Source organism: Mustela lutreola, chromosome 11 (assembly GCF_030435805.1).
Source record: "Mustela lutreola isolate mMusLut2 chromosome 11, mMusLut2.pri, whole genome shotgun sequence".
Taxonomy (NCBI): domain Eukaryota; kingdom Metazoa; phylum Chordata; class Mammalia; order Carnivora; family Mustelidae; genus Mustela; species Mustela lutreola.
This window is the reverse complement of record NC_081300.1, coordinates 95,311,254-95,335,447: the sequence shown is the minus strand read 5'-3', so window position 1 is coordinate 95,335,447 and position 24,194 is coordinate 95,311,254. Positions and strand designations below refer to the sequence as shown.

General features: G+C 45.2%; 1 protein-coding gene and 1 long non-coding RNA gene across 2 annotated transcripts in view; both read right to left on the bottom strand.

The window, feature by feature from the left end:
- The window catches only part of TMEM120B (transmembrane protein 120B), a 43,332-nt gene extending 35,379 nt beyond the window's left edge, over nt 1-7,953 (bottom strand). The window contains exon 1 of the mRNA XM_059139672.1: nt 7,772-7,953. Within this exon, the coding sequence (XP_058995655.1) occupies nt 7,772-7,840 (69 nt within the window). The 5' untranslated portion in view covers nt 7,841-7,953. The remainder of the gene's footprint in view (nt 1-7,771) is intronic.
- A 7,818-nt stretch (nt 7,954-15,771) lies between these two features.
- LOC131811529 (uncharacterized) lies at nt 15,772-22,477 on the bottom strand. Its single transcript, XR_009345972.1, has 2 exons — nt 22,309-22,477; nt 15,772-22,101 (listed from the first exon to the last, which is right to left on the bottom strand). It is a non-coding gene; the product is annotated as an uncharacterized LOC131811529 (long non-coding RNA).
- Nucleotides 22,478-24,194: the final 1,717 nt, after the last annotated feature.

The following is a 24,194-nucleotide window of genomic DNA, read 5'->3' as shown; positions in this document are numbered from 1 at the left end:
ATTTATTTAAGTAATCCCTGCACCCAACATGGAGCTCGAACTCGTGACCCAAGATCAAGAGTCACAGGCTCTTCCAACTGAGCCAGCCAGGCACCCCGGAGCTGTTTTTCTTTATTAGCGTTTTGGTACTGCTGGGTTACTTTTTGGCCTCCTGCTCATTGTATTGTGAAATATTCCAGGCATACAAAAAAGAAAATCATAAAATTGATAGAAAATAAACATCAGCACCCATATTCTCACTCTCAGTTTAACAAAGAGAGTTAAAGGCCCCCTAAGTATTCTTTTGAGATGGTGTATCTATCCTCTGCCCCCAAAGAGGGGAACCCATTTGCTGGTTATTTCTGTCCCCATGTTCGCCCCAGATCAATTCTTTCCCTCTGCCCAAGGAGGCTGACCCCTATGGACAGCATCTCCTGGATGCCGTTACCCTGCTTCCCACTTGAGATTGGCCCACGGGATGCATAGCAGGAAGACAGAAGCTGGGGTATTTGTTCCTCCTGCCTCCTCTGGTTTGCTGCAGCCTTCAACCATTGCAGTGCTGTCCTTCCCCAGCAACAAGCTTTGGCCAAACTCTGGTGATGCCCCCTCCCTCTGCCCGTTTAGGAACAGGACTGGCCCCAGCTCTAGAGGCCTCACCCTTAAACTGCCACACTTCTGTAAATAGTCCCTCCTTTAAACTCCTTTGAGGGGTGCCTGGGTGGCTCAGTCGTTAAGCATCTGCCTTCGGCTCAGGTCATGATCCCAGAGTCCTGGGATCAAGCCCCACATCAGGCTTCCTGCTTGGTGGGAAGCCTGCTTCTCTGTCTCCCACTCCCCCTGCTTGTATTCCCTCTCTTGCTGGCTCGCTCTCTGTCAAATAAATAAATTTAAAAATCTAAAATTAAACAAAAACAAGAAAACTCCTTTGAGTGAGATCCTTCTGGAAGAGTCATTTGCTTCTCATCAGGGCCCTGCCTGATCTCCACTATTCTGAATCTGGCCCATATCAGTCCCTTGTACTCCATAAGCATGTATCAGCAAGCAATACATAGTATTGGTTAGAATGTGTTTAACTTTATCACACATGTCATACTGTGTATATGTCTCTGCAACTTTCCACTCTTGCTCTTCTTTTAAAAAACATTTATCCAGGTTGACACATGTAGCTCTAGTTTCCTCATTCTGCTCATCATACCTCATTCTAAGAATGCTCGGTGGAATTATCCATTTGGAAGAACATTAGGTTTCCAGTATTGTTAAAAACAAGTGTTCTGAAAATTCCTGAACATCTCCACTTGAATATTTAACTTTGCAGATATGTATTACTTCTTTTTTTCTTTTTTTAAAGATTTTATTTATTTATTTCACAGACAGATCACAAGTAGGCAGAGAGGCAGGCAGAGAGAGAGGGGAAAGCAGGCTCCCCGCTGAGCAGAGAGCCCGATGCGGGGCTCAATCCCAGGACCTCGGGATCATGACCTGAGCCGAAGGCAGAGGCTTTAACCCACTGAACCACCCAGGTGCCCCAGATCTGTATTACTTCTAACTAAACATGTAGGATGGATCAAAAGAGAGGGAGAGAGAGAAGCGCTAACATTGGCTCTATGAGCTGGGATGCCGATACCTCCTTTCCTACACAGCTAATTACCATCCTTCTATACCACGCACAGAAGACACAAACAAGCAGGTTTCTGTTGGAGGCTTGGGCAATCTGCTGCCTCTCCTGTTCTCTGAGGCCCCAAGCTCTGCCCCGGTGGGAAGAGGAGGTTAATGACGCCAGGTCTCAGCATGGCTGTGGAAATCTGGAAATGCCTGCTTAACACAACTTGGCTACATCATAAGATCCAGAACCTGAGTCCACATTTACTGCAAGAATTGTCAGCAATGGAATCTCACAGCATTTTCAGACAGGGGTTCGGCCCAGAAGCATCGCAAAGTTGGTGGGCAACCCGGTAGGTTGCAACTGAGGCATGGCCACCAGCAAAATGTGGTGTCTGATAGCTGTGTTTCTATCAGAAGTTTTTTTTTTTTTTTTAGATTTTATTTATTTATTTGATATAGAGAGATCACAAGTAGGTAGAGAGGCAGGCAGAGAGAGAGAGGGGGAAGCAGGCTCCCTGCTGAGCAGAGAGCCCGATATGGGACTCGATCCCAGGACCCTGAGATCGTGACCCGAGCAGAAGGCAGCAGCTTAACCCACTGGGCCACCCAGGCGCCCCATCAGAAGTTTTTGAGAGATTACATTTATATAGTTCTCCTTCCAAGGAATCAAGATCAAATGAAGATTTCTTGATGCTGAGTACACTTCACTAAGACTCATCACCATGAAAACACCACTAAGGACGGCAAGTTGGCTTCACCAAAATGACATCAGTTCTGTATTGGAAAGAACTCTGAGTCATGGGCCAGGATTGATTGGTGATGCCTTACAGGAGCGGTAAGTGCAGGTATTAGACAGCGGTGTCAGACATTTGGGAGGCAAGATAACCTAACTCTTCATCCCAGAGTTGTCGCTTCTTAGGTAAGTCATATAAGTTCCTTGAAGTTTCCTCAGCTGTGAAGGGGTCCTGGGATGAGTTTTATGTAACAGGCCATATACTGGTTTACTTTTATAAAATCAGTTTTATTAATGTATAATGTACATACCAGTCCAACAATTTTCAGGTGTACAACTAAAGGAAGTCTGGCAAATATATACAATTGTGTAAACGCCACCACAATCAGGACATACAACAAAGGTTCACAAACTGCTGGTTCACCATGCCCTTTGGGTCTCAGTACACTTCCCATAGTCTCCAGGCCAAATGATTGAGAAGTATTTATGTCCTAACAACTTAGTAGCCTTTGGGGGTGGGGGAGAAAAATACGCAGAAATGGACAGAAACATTTTTATTTCACTCTGAAATAACCAAAATTATTTACTAATGGAATGTGTGAGGCTATTGGGCTCGGCACAAATTCTCAGACCGTGGAATGAGATTGGACTCTGTCACCCCTCCTTTCTTTTTTCACACGAATTTTCACACAGTACTTGATTTTTTTTTAAGATTTTATTTATTTATTTGACAAAGATCACAAGTAGGCAGAGACAGAGAGGGGGAAGCAGGCTCCCTGCTGAGCAGAGAGCCCGATGCGGGACTCGATCCCAGGAACCCAAGATCATGACCTGAGCCAAAGGCAGAGGCTTAACCCACTGAGCCACCCAGGCGCCCCATACACCGTACTTGATTTTAATCACAGATGACTAAAAACCTAACTTTACAAAGATATGCCATCATCAGAAAAATGTGACCTAACGTGTAAGCGTGAACTACCCCAAGTTAGCAGTTTAAGCGTTGTAGGACAGATGTCACTGTGTTTCCCTTGAAAACTAAAAACATCCCATGGTGTCCCTGGGAGCTTAATGCAGGTCCTCGGGGGTGCCTTGACACAGTCTGGGAATGACAGACATAAACTACTTCTATGACCCCCCACAAAAGATGCCTGTCCAGCATCCGTCTCTCTTTTCTTACTACCAGTATTTTCATTTTCCTTTATAGGTCTATCTGGATCTCCCTCACTCTTCCTTCGTATGGTTTGTGTGGGACTCCTGTGGGAATTACCAAGGAAAAGTCGCTCTGTTTTGGCCAGATTTGCTGAGTTGGGAGATGTCAGCCGGGGGTGGCCAGTGCACCTCTTTGCCACAACATGAGAGAGACTGCCTGAGCATAAGGCTGATACAGAAGACACAGAGAGGGGGTGCCTGGGTGGCTATTTGGTTATGCGTCCAACCCTTTGCTTCAGTTAGGGTCACGATCTCGGGGTTGTGGGATCGAGCCCCACCTCGGGCTGTACCCTCAGCATGGAGTCTGCTTGTCCCTCTTCCTCTGTTCCTCCACACACTTGCGAATGCACACGCATCTCTCTCTAAAATAAAAAAATAAATAAAATCTAAAAAAAAAAAGAAGAAGAAGAAGAAACAGGGAGACACACACAGAGACATCATTGGAGCCCCTGGACCTAGCCTGGCCTAAAGCCATTTGTCACTGGACTTCCCAATACATGAGCCAATAAATTCCTTTTTTGGCTTAAAGCCAGCTGAATGGGGTTTCTGTCACTTGCAACTAAGAATCCTGACTAATGTATTACACATGTGTGTGTGTGTGTATACATATTTATATATATTTCAGTGCTTTACTACATATACATTATATATAAAGAGAGAGCACATATAAAGTAATGCATGAATGAAATGAGGCCCCACAAGTTCAAAAGCTTCTTTGGAGAGCCAAGGGTCTCAAGATACTTTGGGAGCCCACAGTGTGAGGAACCCCCAAAATATCTGACAAACACAGCAGACCTGGGTTCAAATTCCAAAATTCCATGACTTTCAAGTTAGTTAATATCTCTTAGCCTCAGTCTAAAGCAGGGTTGGTCATTTAGATTAAATGGAAGGATCCATGTACCCTACAGTTAGCTCTTACCGTTATTATTGTCAGTCTTTGTTTTGTAGATAAAGAAACTCGAGCTCAGAGTGATGGCTTGGTAAAGGTCAGATACTAGACAGGCACAGGCCTCAGGCCTGAACCCAGGAACTGTGACTCCCTGTCCAGGGGCTTTCCACACAAAGCACTTCTAAAGAAAGAGACCCATAAGGCAATGCAAGATGGAAGAGAAAAGCCTACAAAAGTGTGCCCAGGGCACAGACCTGCCTTAAGCAGTGGTTAAGAGTATAGACCCTGACATTCAACAGCCTGGGTTTGAATCCTGACTCCAGTACTTACAAGACACGTGACTTTAGGTATATGATTTTCCCTCTGTAAAATGGGACAACAGGATCTCTTTCATAAGGTTTTCATAAAATAATACTGACCTTCTTGCTTCTACCCTGTCCCTCTCATGTCTATTGTATACACAGCAGCCAGAGAGATGCCTGTTCCTGTTTCATTGGTAGGAAAAGCCAAAATCTTTACAGTGGCCTACTAGGTCCCTGCATTTCTATAAGGTCAGATTTAGGGAACAGCCTCTTCGGGCCACCTCCTTCCTGGATGGGGAGGGATGGGGTCAGGTTTCCAGTGATGCAAGTCAGGAAATGCTTATTAAATCACCTGCCACAGTGTCTGTAAGTGACCTTCTGTGGTCACACCACAGGCCACAGGGCCAAACATGTGCTGGTCTCAGACTGATGCTCAATTCACCAGCATGGATGAAACCCCAGCCAGCCAAAACCAAAGTTCCCATAGCCACTTGACCTTGCCCCTGAGTCTAGTGAGGCCCTGGCAGATACAAATCAGTCCAAAGAGAACAGATCCTTTCCTCTAGAAAGTCCCAGAGAGTATGACTTTTGCGGTGAGGGGATTCCAAAGACATTTTGAATCCTCTGTGGTCTGACAATTAGGTTTCCTCTTTCCTCTATTCATTTGAAAAAGGGAAGAAGAGGTGAAACACAGACATTAGCTATGACCCCAAGAAAGAATCAGAGAGATACAAACATGAAACCCACAAATCCCAGATTCAGAGGCAGATGTAGGAAAATTAAGATACACAGGAATTTTCTGGTAAAAAAAAAAAAATTAATCCTTCCTTTTAGTTCCAATTTGTTCACCTGCCTCCCTGTTGTGACCTCCCTGCCTCCCAATAAATGTCTCCTATCTGAAAGTCTGTCCAACACATACCCAATGACATATACCCTACTTATTATACACATATCCCAGAAACTTTCATCTCAGGAGTTCAAAGCTCTCATATTTATTATGGGGGGATGTGGAAGTGAGAAGAGAGAGTGAGACCTACCAGCACAATGACAGACATCCAAAATAAGCATTCAGATTACTAAGTTCTAAAGGCAGCGTTACCTCTCAAGAGCTGTGGGACCCCAGTTGAGTGAATTAGATTCTCAAGTTTTAGTTTCCTCATCTATGAAGATACAGACAATGTCTATGACCTTGATACATGGGGGACTCTGTGGCCTTCCATCCATCACTGTTCTCTGACCCAGGAGTTGTCCACTAAACCCTGAGGCCAGCAGAGTCCCTCCTCCCCATAGGCCCAGTCCATTCCAGTTCCCCCACTGCTGAAGAACTGAGTAACGGACACCTCAGTTTCCCCACAGTCAGCTGTCCTCCAGCCCTCGCTGTGCACCAGGGGACAAACTCCAGAATTCCCAGTTCTTCTCTGTCTCTCACATACCTGAACCAAGTAAGAACACAACAACAAATCCAATGTCTCCTTTGCGAGCTCTGCCTGCCAAGACTAGCTAGCTAATTGCTGTTGATTGCATTAATTGCATGGCTCTGAAGTGTTAAGACAACTCCTCCTCCTAGTGTAAGGCAGGGCAAGGGAAAGGAATTCAGGAACGAAAGCTCCACACGGTAAAACTCTTCTCCCACTCCCGACCCTAACATCCCTTCCATGGCTTCACAGCTGAATTTGACCCAAGAGCCCAGTAGGGCAAAGTGTTAGGAAGCAGCTGAATCTTCTCGACGGGACTGGAGCCAGACGAGTCCCCTGAGAACTGGGTGGGCCCCAAGCCCCAGACCAGAAGGAGAGGGCACCAACCCACACATGCCGCACAGGCCAAGAAAGGCATACCAGTTCTGGATACTTTATTCTCTGCTCATGCCTAAAACAAACCCCTCGCCCCCATCTTCCTGCTCCATCTCTGCAGCAACCCCCTCTTTAAACATCAGGGCCTACTGCCTCAGGTCCAGAAGACCCATCACAGACAATCTCCTCTCCCCTCCTCTGGACCCTGTAAGAGGACAGTCAACTGGAGATGAGAGCTACATGGACAGGGAAAACGTCATGGCTCCAGCCGGGGACAGGAAGAAGTGGGGCAGAGCTGTGCAGTATGGTTTCGGGCAAACAGAGCCCAACTTCAGAGAAAACAGGCACAATCTAGTAGCTGCAGAGGAAAAAGCCCCATCTCCAAAACTGGTCCCGGAGTCCCTCTTGGCCAACCCCAAGGTTTCATGTGTGAGACGTCTCTAGCCACCTGAGTTGGTAGCTGAGACGTGTCTGAACCTCCTTTCAGGGACAGCTTTTCCTGCCAGGACCCCACAGGGGCAATGCCATTTTCTCAAGGGGCCTCTCTTACATCTGCCCTCTCCCTACTCCGTATAAGGTTCTGGGCCAGATGGGTGAGAGCTGAGAGCAGCCTCTATCACGGAGGGAGGCAACGCAGCTGTCAGAAGTGACAGATGCCATCCACAACGCCAAACTCAGCCTGCAGTAGCAGCACAGAGGAGGGCACAGACACCAGAGTCCCAAAGACGCAGAACAGGGGTCTCTAATCCCTGAGCAAAGCCTAGAGGTTCAAGGTGAACGGCTCCCAAGCACATCTCTCAAAATGTAGTTGCAGAAGAGAGCACTGCTCCACCAAAATACAGAAGTTGGGCTGCCAAAAGCAGGTGGACAGGGGTGCGGTTAGGAAAGACCCCTGCGTAGGTGGGGGCTGGGCTGTTCTGAGTCCCAGCACATATATGTCCCCTCAGGCCTCCCCCACATGACACATCTGGAAGTTCCCCTCAGAAGCCACAGACCAACTTTCTGCAGAGAAGGAGGTGCGCGGAGCAAAGAGTCGGTGCGAAGGCGGGGTAATGGGGAGCTTCCACCGGGCGCCCCAAGTGGATGAAGAACTGAAGTGCTGGGAGATAGGAGGGTGCTGGCCCACGCGGACCACCAGCCCCCAGTGCCCAGCCAGGGGCAGCCCTCTGGACCGTGATGGTCCCCACCGCCCCGGCTGGGTTGGCAGGAAGGGGAAGGCACCGCACCGCAGGTAGCTCAGTTGCGCGACCAGGTGGCCCGGCCCTACCTGCAATTCCTGAAATTCTCCCTCCAGCTCGTGCCACTCGCGCTCGCAACGCTCCAGCTGGCCGGACATGGTGCGGCGGTGCGAGGCGGCGGCAGCGGCGGCGGCGTCAGCTCCCGCAGCGTGGCGCGGGCGGCCACCAGCACCGGAGCCCGTCCGCCCGCGGGCCGCCTTCGGAGGCACCAGCTGTTCCTGCGCAGCCGGAGCCACGCGCGCACCTGACGTCACAGCCCCCGCCCCAGCGCCCGCCCCACCCCCTCGCCAGGAGGCAGGGCCCCGCGCATGCGCACGCACCTCCCCAGCTCCGCCCCCGCGCGCCCGCGCGCCGGATGGGGGGCGCTGTAGTTCGGCGCGGCTTGGAGGTGTCTGCTGCCGCCCCTTTGAGAATGCTCCTGCGCTTCCAGTCTCTCCTATGAGGCTGGGGAGCTTGTCCACAAGCTGCATTTGCAGAGCTTATCTTACTTAGATTGTGTTTATTGGGGATGTCTGGAGTCGTAAGGAAGATTCGGAGGAGGTGAAAGCTCACCACCCCTTGGCATTGCCTGACCAGAGTCGAAGGCAACGGCTGGGAATGCTAGAACTGACATTGACCATCCAGCAAGGTCGCCAGGCAGGGCGGGGAAGCTCAAGAGGGACCCGTCGTCTCCCCTGTCATTACTTAACTGCAACCAAGACTCCTGCCCCCTAAGATTCTGCGTGACTCTCTTGACAGCTGTGTCTGTCGCTCATGTGACACCACTGCCTCCTTTCCCTGCATGGACCTGCAAGATCTGACCCTGCCTAGCTTCGCAGTCACATCTCCTGTCTCACTCCCCTGGATCAGTACTTCGCAGACACGGTTTCTTTTTCTCTTCTTACCCTTCAGGAAACATTCCCTCCAAATCTTATGGTTGCCTTTTCCTCATCATTCAATCCTTAGTTCCAACGACACCTGTGTTAATTTCCTGGGGCTGCTGGGGAACCTGCCTGGCTCAGTAGGTAGAGCGTGCAACTCTTGATCAGAGTCCTGAGTTCAAGCTCTGCACTGGACGCGAAGACTACTAAACAAAAAACAAAAGGAAGAGGAGGGAGCAGGGGAGGGGCAAGGGGAGGAGGAAGAGAAGAAAAAATCCTAGGAGTGCCTTAACCACAAACTGCGCTGTTTAAATACCACAAACTGAGTGCCTTAAACAATAGGAGTGTATTCTGTCTCACAATTCTGGAGGCTAAGAGTATGAAATCAAAGTGTCAGCAAACACAAGCTCCAAGACTGGGTAAAATCTTTCCTTGCTTCTTCCTAGCTTGTGGTGACCCTCAGTCCTTATCATTCCTTGGCTTGCAGCTTCATCCCTCCAGGCTCTGCCTCTGTTGTTACATGGCCTTCTTCCCTATGTGCTTGTCTCTGTGTCCTCTCCTCTTATAAGGACACCAATCTTACTGGATTTAAGGGTCCACCCACTCCAGCATGACTTCATCTAAGTTGAACTAATTACATCTGCAAAGACACTGATTCTAAATAAGGACAACCTTCTGAGATAATGGGTCGTAGAACTTCAACATATCTTTCTGGGGGACACAATTCAAATGGTAACAACACCTCTGAAAAAAAAAAAAAAGACCTTTCCTGAATACTCAGAGTTTCATGCCTCCTCCCAGTCACTTCTCTGTCACCTGTCTTATTTCCTTCATATAAGTTACCGTTACTTGAAAGTGTTTGTCTCCATACTGGTTGTGTGAATCCCTCCGTGGGTATAGAATCAGCATGAGATCTCAGGGATCTTGTCTCTGTCTTGGTCATCATTGTATTCCCCGAGCTTGGCACAAAGTAAGTCCTTAATATTTGTTGAAGGAATAAACATAAAAGACCATCTAGTGCAAAGGTTCTCAACTTTTGGGGTTCATAAGCCACTCTAAAAACTCTGAATGGGGAATATACACATAAGCACACAGAGAAACATTCAGAAGTCTTTTTTTTTTTAAGATTTTATTTATTTGACACAGAGATCACAAGCAGGCAGAGAGGCAGGCAGAGAGAGAGCAGAGGCTTTAACCCACTGAGAACCCCGACATTCAGAAGTCTTATCTGATGCCTGAAGAAAAGCATGATTTACTCAAGATTTCCGGTTAATTAATGACCGACTTTGAATTATGACTGTCATCCCTGGAGGTTGGAACTTCAACATATCTTTGGGAGGGATGCCTAGGTAGTTTGGTCAGTTAAGCATCTGGGTTGTGGTCCTAGGGTCCTGGGATAGAGCCCCATGTCCAGCTCACTGCTTAGCAGAGAGCCTGCTTTTCCCTCTCCCTCTGTCTGCCACTCTGCCAGACTGTGCTCTCTCTCTCTGAAAATAAATAAATAAAATCTTTAAAATATATATATATATATATATATCTTTGGGAGACACAGTTCAACTCCTAACAATACCTTTCAATAAAAGTGAATTAAGGCGTGTTATCATGCCTCATTATTGCAGATTGGATGCCAGGCATCGTGCATTTTACCTTGTTGATTCATTCCCTTCATCTACCCCTTTTTCTTCTCTTCCTCCTGTCTTCCCTCCCTCTCCTTCTTTTGTATTTCGGTTTCCCTAAAAATATCCTGAAGCTTTACATTAGACGCAGTTACTTGGAAACAATTTTATCCTTTCCGATCTTGCTTTTAGCATTTATCTGGGACTAAAACAGGGCTCAGTCGAGAGCTGATTTTTTCCCCCCACTACGTGAGGCAAGATCAGTACACCATGAAGTTTTCCATTCTGGCTGTTGGGATGAGGCACTATTCCTGGGCCAGTGTGAGGGCTATACACTCTTACTTCTAATCATTGTAGGTGGTTCCTTCCTTGGCCTCAGGTGGCTGCCCTTGCATACATGCTGACCAGTGCTCCGCTGACTGCTGGAGGGGGTTTGGTGGACCGCTCGGGTCTCTGTGTGCAGCTGTTTCCTCATTACAATTCCAACTTCCTTGCACCCCCGGGCTCTCAGCTCTATCTTCTCAACTCTGGGGGTCTCCCAGGCTTCACCTGGGATTCCCCGCCCTGCATCATCACGTAGAAACTCTCAAGACAATAAATGGGACAATGGTAGAGTAATTCTTACAAGTTACCTGTTTCTCAGTGATCGCGTCCTCTGTTGACTGATGTCCAGTGTCTTGAATGAAAAACATAATTTCATGTGTTTTTCCCCATTTTGTGCTTGTTTCAGATGAGAAGGTAAGTCTGGTCCATGTTACTGTTTCTTGGCCAGAAGCAGAAGTCAACATAATGCATTTGGGATCCGTGTGATCAATAGTTCATTTCTTTTTTTTCTTCTGCTGAGTATATCTCATTGTGTGATCAATTTGCTTCTCCATTCTTTATCCATTCACTGGTTGAGGGAACTTTGGGTTGTTTCCAATTTGAGCTGATTATGAATAAAGCCACTATAAACATTTATGTAAGTCTTTTAATTATGAAAAGGACAATTTCACATTAAAATCCAAACTTTCTTTCTTTTTTTTTTTTTGATTTATTTATTTATTTATTTGACAGAGAGAGAGAGAGATCACAAGTAGGCAGAGGGGCAGGCAGAGAGAGAGGGGGCAGCAGGTTCCCTGCCGAGCAGAGAGCCCGATGCAGGGCTCGATCCCAGGACCCCGAGACTATGACCTGAGCTGAAAGAAGAGGCTCAACCCACTGAGCCACCCAGGCGCCCCTAAACTTTCATTTTTTTTTAAAGTAATCTCTACACCCAACTTAGGGCTTGAATGTCACATCCCCATGATCAAGAGTTGCAGGCTCTACTAGCTGAGCCAGCCAGGCACACTTAAAGTCCAAACTTCCACTGTCTTTTGAAAAATGAGAGGATCTGATCACACTAGGCTCACATCTCTCTCTGCGTGGCAATGGGCTGGAACAGAGTAAAATGGGCTTGCCACTTGCCCCAGTCCCCACCATGCTCAACTGTCTTGCCCCAGACCACACTTCATGTATTTATGGGAACTGTAGTCCTTGGAGCCACCTGAATTTGAGACTCCTGATAGAGTATGTCATGAAGATTACAAAACCAGATGGACCACTCATATGGTGAAAAAAAACAGAAGTGGGCTTACTTAATTGGGGTTAGTGGAATCAAAAAGGAAACACGGGGCCTTGAAGGATGAGTAAAGTGGCACCAGCGGAGGATTTGGGAAGATGTCCCTCCACCTTTGCTGGCAGCCACTCAATCCAAGCAAGTCCATCTGCCCCAGGCCACCTGTGTTGGGAGAAGCTGGGCCTGCCCCCCAGGGAGATCTGGGCAGGTGCACCTTATCTGCAGGCTAGCCAGCAGTCAAGCTGCAAATCTAAGGGACTGTTCTCCCTGTGGGATCAGGACTTGGTATGCATTATTCACCAGCCCTTTTGTAGATGGCAGGGGCTGGCCACCCCAATCTGCACAGCCACTCGGGGGTGCCAAAAGTCTCAGTTCATACCTGGCTGCTGTCACCCTGTCCCGGTTCCTGCCCAAAGTGTGTTCAGACTCTGTTGTCAGCTCCCTGGGGCCGGATCTGGCTCTGCTTAAGAACTTTGATCACTCAGGGTGAGAAAGTATGTTATCCTCCTCACCCCCTGCCCATCCCACCAGGGGGGGCTGTTCTCTTTAAGGCACTCTATTTAGGAACCTGGTAGCCTGAGACTTTGTACACCAGTTGGGAAGAGTCATAAAAGTAGCAAACACATAGCGGTCACTATGTGCCTAGTGCTCTTCGTAGATACTTCATGTATACACATCCGTGCTCTAAGTCTTCAAGTGCCTTAAGGAAGGACCTCTATTCTCTGTTTGACAGGTGAATATTTTAAGGCCTAGTTTCTTCAGCTTATAATGTGATCAAGAACTACCTTCTGAAGATCTGGGGCGCCTGGGTGGCTCAGTGGGTTAAAGCCTCTGCCTTCGGCTCATGATCCCAGGGTCTTGGGATCAGGCCCCCATGGCTCTCTGCTCAGCGGGGAGCCTTCTTCCCCCGCTACCCCCACTACCTGCCTCTCTGCCTACTTGCAATCTCTTGTCAAATAAATAAATAAAATCTTAAAAAAGAAAAAAAAAAAAGGAAAGAAAAGAAGAGAAACTACCTACTGAAGATCTTGTTAAATGCAGATTCCGGGGACGCCTGGGTGGCTCAGTTGGTTAAGCAGCTGCCTTCGGCTCAGGTTATGATCCCAGCGTCCTGGGATCGAGTCCCACATCGGGCTCCTTGCTCAGCAGGGAGCCTGCTTCTCCCTCTGCCTCTGCCTGCCATTCTGTCTGCCTGTGCTCGCTCTCTCCCCCTCTCTCTCTCTGATAAATAAATAAAAAATCTAAAAACAAATAAATAAATAAATGCAGATTCTGATTCAGTAGGTGCTAGGAAGAGCCAGTGATCCTGTAATTCTACAAGCTCCCAGCCAACATCATTGGTCCGAGCACCACATTTTAAATAGCGAGAGTCCAAGTTGCGGAGAGGTGAAGTAACGTATCCAAGATGATCCAGCTACCGATAGCTGTGTTATTTACCCGTTACAGGATGCCAAGAGCTAATTCTAAAAAAAGAGCATCTGTCCAAGGAGAACTGAAAATTCCAGGGACTTTTCCTTCATCTGCTTCCCACAAATGCCCTTGCTCAAAATAGTCCCCAAAGATTTTAACAAGCAATTTGGGCAAAGATGTTTATAGCAGCACTTTTTAGATCAGCCACGCATTGGAAACATCCCAGATGCCCCACAACAGGCAAACGATGAAGGAAGCTGTAGTCTATTTCATATAATACTATATGGCTGTTAAAATGATCACTATGGGAGCTAAATGGATGCCTCTAAACAGGTATATTAAATCATGTTAAGTAAAAAAGTAGAGTCCAAAATACTGTGTATAGGGGTGCCTGGGTGGCTCAGTTGGTTAAGCATCTGCCTACAGCTCAGGTCATGATCCCAGGCTCCTGGGATCTGGTCCTGCAATGAGCTTCTTGCTCAGCGGGGAGCCTGCTGCTCCCCCTGCTTGTGCTCTCTTGCTCTAACAAATAAATAAAATCTTTAAATATATATATATTGTGTACATACTGATTAAAGGTACATGATCATTCCTGCAACCTGAAAAAAAGATTGGGTGAATTTAGTATAACAGAAGTAGTCCATCATGTAAATTGAATGAATTTTTTTTTTCTGAAATGTTTTTCAGGTGTTTGATGGAAATTATAAGCCCCTATCTTTCTGTTCATGGCTTTTTTTTTTTTTTAAGTTTTATTTATTTAAATAATCTCTACGCCCAACCTGGGGCTTGAATTTGCAACCCCAAAATTAAGAGTTGTGCTTTGCTCTTCCAACCGAGCCAACCAGGCACCCCAGTTCACATATAATGTAAACAGCAAGCATTATTTGTTTTTTAAAATATTTTATTTATTTGACAGACAGAGATCACAAGTAGGCAGAGAAGCAGGCACAGAGGAGGAAGCAGGCTCCCTGCTGAGCAGAGAGCCCGATGCGGGGCTCGATCCCAGGACCCTGGGACCATGACCTGAGCCAAAGGCTGAGGCTTTAACCTACTGAGCCACCCAGGTACCCCAAGCATTATTATTAAATTTCATTTATTTAGTGTTTACTTTTCAGTATCAAAATGCCCTTTCTGTCCTTGCTCAGTTATTTGCACTACTGGACATACCTGGGGCTACAAGTCCTTGCTGGAAGGGCATGGGATTTCTTTGGCCCAGCAAAACCCATGTTTAAATCCCAGCCCTTCCACTTGCCAGACGTATGACCTTGAGTCCATAATTCGCCTTCTCTATAAACAGGGTTACCATCAGTAGTATTGTTGTGAGGATTAATCCATTAATGTAGATAAAGTGCCAAAACTATGTAAGTACTGGAAAGCACTGACAATGTATTTGGGTTTAAAAAAATTTTTTTTTATTTTGGGATACTTTTACATTTACAAAGCTGCAAAGAGAGTACAGAGAATTCCTACGTACTCTTCACTCAGTTTTCCCTCATGCGGACAATTTACGTAACCATGACACCTTTATCAAAACCAAGAAATCTGGTGCCTGGGTGGCTCAGTCGTTAAGCATCTGCCTTCGGCTCAGGTCATGATCTCAGGGTCCTGGGATCGAGTCCCGCATCAGAATCCCCACTCAGCGGGGAGTCTGCTTCTCTCTCTGCCCCTCTGGCCCCCAGCATGTGCTCACGCTCTCTCTCAAAAATAAATAAAATCTTAAAATTAGAAAAAAAAAAACACAAGAAATTAACACAGGCATGTTACTATAAACAAAACTCCAGACTTTACTCAGATTTTTCGTTTTTCCGTTGACATCCTTTTTCTGTTCCAGAATTCAGCCTGACGTGGCATTTAGGGTTCCTGTCTTTGATAGTCTCCTCTGCTCTGTGATAGTACTCAGTGTTTCTTTGGTTTTTATGACCATTATAGTTTTGAAGGGTAATATATATTGTTGTTGTTCTTGTTGTTGTTTTAAGTAAACTCTATGCCCAACATGGGGCTCAAACTCATGACCCCTGAGTTCAAGAGGCTCACACCCTACTGACTGAGCCAGCCAGGTGCCCCTATACATAATATATAATAGTATATTTTAATAGTTTGTTTTATAATAAATTTATATTTAACATTATATTGCAATATATAATTTAAAAATATATATTACACACAAGAATTTTTATAATTATTTTAATATTAATATTTAATATAATAGTATATTTTAATAATAGTTTTATTGAGATATTGTGATGGCTGATTTCATATGTCAACTTGACTAGGCCACACAATGCCCAGATGTCTGGCTAAATGTTACTCTTGGTGTGTCTGTGACAGTGTTTGTGGAAGAGATTATTTGAATTGGTAGACTGAGTAAATCAGATTGTCTTTCCCAGTGTGGTGGGGGTGGCCCATCCAGTCAGTCGAGGGTCTGAATAGAACAAAAAGGTGGAGAGAGAATTCTCCCTCTCTTGCTCTGACTGACCGCTTTAGCTGGGACATCAGTCTTCTCTGGCCCTCAGGAGGGGATTCGCAGCATCAACTCTCCCGGGGTCTTCTCTTTTTATTAAATAAAGCTTTATTTTTTAATTTACATATTTTTAAAGATTTTATTTATTAGACAGAGAGAGGGAACACAAGCAGGGGGAGTTGGAGAGGGAGAAACAAGCTTCCCGCTGAGCAGGGAACCAGACTTGGGGCTCGATCCCACCACCCTGAGATCATGACCTGAGCCAATGTTAGACACTTAACTGACCGAGGTGCCCCTGTGTTTAACATTTTGAGCCACTGTCGAACCACTGTCGAGCCACTGTGTTTAACACCCGGGTGCCCCTGTGTTTAACATTTTGAGCCACTGTCGAACTGTTTTCCAAGGTAGCCACACCATTTCACACCCTCACTAGCAATGTACGAAGGCTCCAATGTCTCCACATCCCTGTCAACACTGGCTATTGTCTGTTTTTCATTTTAGCCATCCTTACAGTTCTGTGTGGAGTCTATCTCATTGTGGTTTTAATTTTGTGTTTTCCTAACCGCTAAAAATGTTGAGTGTCTTTTCATGTGTTTATTGACCCTTCATATATCTTCTTTTGGAGAAATGTCTATTCTAATCCTTTGCTCACTTTTAAATGGGGTTATTTCCCCCCTCTTTTTTTTAAGATTTTATTTATTTATTTGAAAGAGAGAATGAGAGAGAGAGAGCGCACACACATGAGAGGGGAGAGGGACAGAGGGAGAAGCAGGCTTCCCACTGAGCAGGGATTGCGATGCGGACTGGATCCCCAGGACTCCAGGACCCTGAGCTGAGCTGAAAGTAGTTGCTTAACCAACGGACCCACCCAGGTGCCCAGGGCGATTTACCTTCTTTACTGTTGAGTTGTAAGGGTTCTTTATATATTCTGGATACAAGTCCCTTATCACATACACAATTGTAAATATTTTCTCCCTTTCTGTAAATTGATTACACATACATATGAAGTTTTTTTTTTAAGATTTTGCTTATTTATTTGACAGAGAGAGATCACAAGTAGGTAGAGAGGCAGGCAGAGAGAGGGGGAAGCAGGCTCCCTGCCAAGCAGAGAGCCCGATGTGGGACTCAATTCCAGGACCCTGAGATCATGACCTGAGCAGAAGGCAGAGGCTTAACCCACTGAGCCACGCAGATGCCCCAAAATCTTTTAACTTATTTAACAATCTCCAACTTAAGGAAAAGCTGCAAGTACAGTACAAAGAACGGATTTTTCAGACCCATTTGGCTGATGTGCTTTGCCCCATCACCCCTGAATATTTTAGTGAGCACTTCCTACAATCAAGAACATTTTCCTAATCAGCCAAAGCACAATCATCGAAATTAAGACTAATATATCACTACCCTCTAATCCTCAGATCCATTCAAGCTTTCCAATGTGCCAACAGTGCTCTTTAGAGCAAGATCCAAGTACTCGCTAGGTTTGGCTGCCACGCCTCTGGAAGTCTGCTTTCATATGGGACACTCCCTCCATATTTCTTTGTCTTTCTTATCTTGGTATTTCTGAAGAGGACAGGACCGTTATTTTGTAGAACTGTCCTCAGTTAGGGCTTGCCTAATACATCCTCGTGATTAGACTAAGGTTGGGTATCCTTGTTTAGGACCACCACAGAAGTGATGCTGTGTTCTCATGGCAGCTCATCAGGGGGTCTGAAAACTTCACTGTGTTCCACGAGAGATGATGTTCATTTCACTTAATGTTTCCCCAGCTTCTCTACTGTAAAGTTACTCTCTTTCCTTAACTGACTTTTGTGTCCTTGCAATAGGTCCCCACAATGAGTCCTTCCTTGGTTTTTGACACAAGAAGATGTTCCAGTGGTGCCTGGCTGGCTCAGCTGGTACAGCATGAGACTCCTGATCTAGGGTTTGTAAGCTCAAGGCCCCACACTGGGTATAGAGATTACTTAAAAATAAAATCTTAAAAAAAAAAAAAAAAGTTCCAAGCACATCTTACAATTTCCCTCTTCCAACTCTGGAATGAGCCATTTCTCCAAACATTCCTGGTTCCGGTTAGTGGAGAAAGGAATCTAGAAATCAAGTTCAAGGTACTCGATGTGTGTTCATCACTACAGGATGTCACTACTGCCAGCAGTCTTCGAGGACAGATCTAGGGACCATATGTATGTGTGTACATAGATATTTGCTCATATTTGCACCTTTACTCTGTCTTTAATGTGGAAAACTACGACCTCACACCAATATCCAATTCCACTCCACAGAGTTCATTCTAGCTTTCTCCCTTTTCCATATCCTCAACTCCCTTTTCCAACAGTGGGAAACCTGGCTCCCATTATCCTGAGCATAATTATTTATCTGATCTTTCCTTCTCATCTGTAACCAATCGCCCATTACCACCATCTTCCTCTGTCAGTCCTAATGCCCACCTTGCCCCAAAGAAATGTATCTTGACAAAAGGGACAATGAGCATGGTGATCCCTTTTTTGGCTTGGTCTCCAGATTTAAAAAAAATTTTTTCTTATCTTTTCTATTATGAATTCTCTAGTGAAAATTTCCCCAACCTCCAATGGCCAGAGATGTGTGGAAGCGCTTGATAAAGGTTTAGAAGCTAAACACTTCCTAATTCATCTCAAAAGCCAAATGCCATAGCAGAATACACGAGGAGTGTATTAGTAGACACCTTTGCTCTCATTTGTTGCAGACACAAAAGCCCTATATCATGAATCCCAGCCACTCCTCTATTATTTTGAAGGCCCTCTGTGAAACAAAAGGAAGAAAACATCGAGCATCTATGTTTTTCTTTGTTCGATGCATTTGGAGAATGAAGTCTGACAGTTCCCCAGTGAAGCCGTATGTACCAGATTCTTTTGTATGATGGAAGATATTGGAGGAAGATTGTAGATAGCAGGAAATTCACAAAAATGTTTTCCAATGACTAGGTGGCGTGTTGGCTGCTTTTCATGTTTTTGTCTTGGTTTGCTTTTCAGGCTCCAAGATCAAGTCTTGTTTCATTGCACCACCTGCTGGCGACTTCTCAGAATTTGTTTCTTCCAACAAAAGGCAAAAAGGCTTGTTCAACAAAGGTTAACAAATATTTTTTTTTCTCCCACCTAAAAAACTACCATTCACAGAGTTTGGGTGGTACAAATATTTCAATGCTCTTCATCTTTAATAAAACAAAACACTTGATTTCCAAATTTATAACAATTTTTATCTTTTTATTGTGACATATATATGCTTAAAAGTACATACTATTTTTTAAAGACTTTTTTTTTTAAAGATTTTATTTATTTATTAGACAGAGATCACAAGTAGGCAGAGAGGCAGGCAGAGGGAAAGGGGGAAGCAGGCTCCCTGCTGAGCAGAGAGCCCCTTGCAGTACTTGATCCCAGGACCCTGGGATCATGACCTGAGCCGAAGGCAGAGACTTTAACCCACTGAGCCACCCAGGCACCCCTACATACAATTTTTATATATAGTTTAAATGAAAATTATAAAGAGAATCTGTACAACTAAGACCCACATCAAGAATAAGATTGTCACCACTCTAGATAAAACTCTTCCCTGACCATAACTTTCTCCTGCCCTCCCCACGAAAGTAACCTTGATTTTGGGATAGTCATTTCAGCATGTACTACTTCTAGAACCAGAAAACAACCAAAGTATTAATTTTTTAAAATAATGCAAAAATTGGGGCACCTGGGTGGCTCACTTGGTTGAGCATCTGCCTTCGGCTTGGGTCATGATCCCAGGGTCCTGGGATCCAGCCCCATATTGGGCTCCCTGCTTGGCAGGAAACCTGTTTCTCCCTCTCCCCCTTCCCTTGCTTATGTTCCTTCTCTGGCTGTGTCTCTGTCAAATAAATAAATAAAATCTTTAAAAAAAAAGTTTAAACGCATAAACAAAGATTTTTTTAAAATTTTAAAAATAAAAAACCATTACAAATAATAATAATAATGACACTGTAATAACTTTATAGGGTAATCATTTTGTAATGTACAAAAATACTGAATCACTATGAGGTATACCTGCATAGGATTTTGTATGTCAATTAGATTTCAGTTAACAACAAAAAAAAGAACACGGACAGCCCCCAAAGACTCTCCCCTGCTGATTCGCAGTCCTCTTCTTTTCCCCAGAGGTCACTGCAATCCTAATTACTTTGCTTTTCCTTGTAGTTTTTTTTTTTTTTTTAAGATTTTATTTATTTATTTGACAGAGATCACAAGTAGACGGAGAGGCAGGCAGAGAGAGAGGGAAGCAGGCTCCCTGCTGAGCAGAGAGCCCGATGCGGGACGATGCGGGACTCGATCCCAGGATCCTGAGATCATGACCTGAGCTGAAGGCAGCGGCTTAACCCACTGAGCCACCCAGGCGCCCTTCCTTGTAGTTTTTACTATTTATCTTTGCATCCCTAGATAACATAGATTTGTTCTTCCTAGTTTCAAAATTTTCTAAATGAAATTATACTTTTATTTTCTTTTTGTTATTTATCTTTACCCTGGTTTTCTTTTGGGCTACCGTATATTTGCACGTGACTATCATTTGTTTGTTTTACCTGTTATGATATTCTAGAGTATGAATAGTACCTAAGGTTTACTTTGCTATCACTGATAAACAATCACGCCACTTCCTGTTTGGGATTTGCAGAACAATGCTACAATGAGCTTCGTGTCTATTTATGCTGGCACACAGCTGGGAGTTCGTTGCCAGAGGCAGGATTACTCTTACTTTTTTTTTTTTTTTTTTTTTAAGATTTTTAAAATTTCGTTATTTGACAGAGAGAGAGATCAAAAGTAGGCAGAGAGGCAGGCAGAGGGAGAGGTGGGGAAGCAGGCTCCCTGCCCAGCAGAGAGGCTTGATCCCAGTACCCTGAGATCACAACCCAAGCCGAAGGCAGAGGCTTTAACCCACTGAGCCACCTAGGCGCCCCATCATGAGATTTTCTTATTAATATTTATACTTACATCCTGCTATGGCCTAAATGCTGTATCCCCCTAAATTCACATGTTGGAACCCAACGCCCAATGTGATGGTATTAGGTAGGGGGGCCTTTGGGAGGCGACTAGACCTTGAGAGTGGAGACTTCATAAGTAGGATTAGTGTCCTTACAAGAAACCCCACAGAGTTCCCACCATGTGAGGATACAATAAGAAGTCTACAACCCAAGAGAGGGCACTTGGCTGACCATGCTGATAGCCTTATTTTGGACTTTCAGCCTCCAGACTATGAGAAAGAAAACTCTGTTACAGTTTCTAATACCAGCCTGTGGTATTTTGTTACAGCAGCCTGAAGGAAGGAAGGCAGAGCCTAACATTTTGAGTAAGGAATGAGGTCCATATTATTTGCAACATGATTTCAATTTCATTCATCAATATTTTAGAAGTGTAGCTATATATTGTTGCCATATTTATATATTATTGTTAACATGCACACGCACACACATATATTTGGCCTTCAAAGTAAAAAAATATTTATTATCTTTACAGAAAAGACTTTGCCCTCTGGCTCTGGGAGGTGGGGGTCACTTTCCCTGGACAAAAGGGAAGCTCATACATTTGGAGATCTACCATCAAGGAGGAAAGGGCACAGAATTTCTGTAGCAACAAAGAATGTCCAACCATAGCCACCTGCCCACTCTAGCTGCCCATATTATCATGGCCCAGGACATGTGTGAAGACATAGGGCAAAGTCAGTATCAAATACCATAATTATATCGTAGGAGAAAATGAAGTAGGTTAGGGAAAGGACCAGTTTTTCAACCATTCACTAGGGTTAAAGGACTGGCAGTTAGCGGGGAGGAGGGGGGGGTTGCAGGCTGGCTAGTTAGTAGAGCATGTAACTCTTGATCTCACGGTCCTGAGTTCAAGCCCCATGCTGGGTGTGGAGCCTACTCAAGAAAACACACAGGTTCCTAACCACCGGATTTGGTTTCAAACATTCTCAGCTTGGCACCTAACCTCCTCTCTCCCGGACTACCCTCCCCCCTGCCCCCATCCTCCGCTATGTTCATAGGACACCATCGCCCATGCTCTTTGAGGTCACCCTCCCGTTTCAGTCAAGGCAGTCTCCAAAGCTACTTTACACTATCATTCCCAGTCCAGGACCTTGCCCAGGCTAGTCCCACTCCCGGGCCCCACGGTGTGAACTTTTCAGGGGCAGGGGCTGAGTTACATTCATCTTTGAATTTCCAGTATCCAGTAAGGTGCGTTCGTATAAAACACAAGATGCTTTCCACAAATGTTTATGGAATAAAGCCGATGAAGTGACACAAGGGACTTCCAAAGCATTTACCATTTTAACGACACAAAATCACTTAGCTCGATGCAGACTTGTTTCTTCTCCGACTCTTACCGCACGTGTCTTCCAGACAGTTTCCTGACTCCTGGAACGAACGTTTCTGTGGACAAGAACACGTTCCTCTCTAATTTCTTTTCATAATACTTGCTTTCAAACTGGGCACATGGGAGGCATTCAAATCTTCCCGAGCCCTGAAGCCTTCTAGAAATACAAGAATTCATGAGGAAAAAAGGAAACTCGGGGAAAATCCTCCCTTTCCCTAAACCCTTCATTTAACACACATGTAAACAGAATAATCTTGTGAAACCTTGTTTAAATCGGCAAGGAATTTCTCTGCGATCACATTCTGGTCTTTACATTTCTACGTTGACTAGTTCTGCAGCAGGACATCTGGGACAGCGCCCCCAACATGCTTTCCCTTCAGCAACATTGGCATTTGCCGCGTTTTCTCCCTCCGCCCTTTAGGCTTTGGAATACGGCCCGCCCACTTCCGGCAGGGACGTCCACGGCGCAGGCGCAGCTTCAAGACCCACTCAACAACCCCTCCTTCTAGTGCTTGAAGTATGCGCATGTGCAAAAAGGGGCGGGCTGCTTAATAGCGCGGGAGATTGTAGGTCCGCTGAACTCACGCGACTGTCTCCGCCTGCCTAAATAGGTGGGCGGAGCCAACTGCCTGCCCCAGGCTCAGGCGGCGCACGCGCATTTGAGTATAGGAACGTGGCGAGGGAACGAGGGCGAGCTTTTGCGCATGCTCATTCAAATGTGGCCTGAAGCTTTTCACGTAAGCACAGTCTGCGGCTTCCTTTCCTAACCAGACTCTGTCGTTTAAAGGGCCAGAGCTTTTTTTTTTTTTTTTTCTTTTTTAAGATTTTTGTTTATTTGTTTGACAGAGATCGCAAGTAGGCAGAGAGGCAGGCAGAGAGAGAGGGGGAAGCCGGCTCCCTGCCGAGCAGAGAGCCCGATGCCTGGCTCGATCCCAGGACTCTGGGATCATGACCTGAGCCGAAGACCGAGGCTTTAACCCACTGAGCCACCCAGGCGTAAAGGGTCAGAGCTTTTCCCCACCCAATTGCTTTTTTAAAAAAATTAAGCATTTATGGAGATCCTGGTATGTCCCGGGCCTAATTTACATTATCTCCTGTGTGCATTTTCCAGTTTTTCCTTTTGGAAGAATTATGCTAGTATTTATATTTTTCATAAATTTCTTCTCTTGCCCCAAGTATACTATTCCCTTGGAGGTAATTCTCTGAAATGAGAGTCAGTGCGATGTTCTGGCCAGGTTCTGGCTAGGTTAACGGGTCTGAGATTGAATCCTGACTCAGCCACTTTCTTGATCTTTTCCTCTGGGTAGCTTATCTAACTTCTGTGAACCTGAGTTTGCTGACTTTTTAAAATGAGAATAAGGATTCCTATCTATCTCATAGGATTGTTGTGAAAAGTACTTTAGGGCGCCTGGGCGGCTCAGTCGGTTAAGTGACTGCCTTCAGCTAAGATCATGATCCTGGACTCCCAAGAACCAAGAACGCGTCCTGGATCAGTTCTCCCTGCTCAATGGGGAGTCGGCTTCTCCCTCTGGCCCTACTCCTTCTCTTGCACTCTCTCTCCTCAAATAATAAATAAATAAAATCTTTTTTAAAAAAAGAAGAAAAGTACTTTAAAAAAATGGGAACTCCTGGGTAGTTTAGCGGGTTAAGCATCTGTCTTTTGCTCAGGACATGATCTCAGGGTCCTTGCCCAGAGAGGAGCCTGCTTCTCCCTCTCCCGCTGCCTCTTGCCCAGCTTGTGTTCTCTCTCTGTCAAATACATAAACAAAATTTTAAAAAATAATAAAAATTTTAAAATAAGAAAACTAAAGTACCAAGTACTATGCATCACACCAGCTATATGTTAAGTAAATAAATAGTAGTCATTAAGTGGAATTAATTCAGCCAGAAAATAGTTTTATAGTTTCTGTAACGTAGTTCCAGATGGTGTTTCAAGAGGTTTTACCTAATTCCCTGGATGGCTAGCAGTATGTAATGGTGCCTCTTTCCCCACAGTGCTACCAATATTACAGACCACCATTTTTACACATTTTTCGTAGTCTAGACAGTATGTAATGGTATGTCAGGTTATTTTAACTTTCATTTATTTAATTGCTAGTGAGGCTGTGCATTTTTCTTTGGGATGATTTATTAGCTGTGTTTGTTTGCC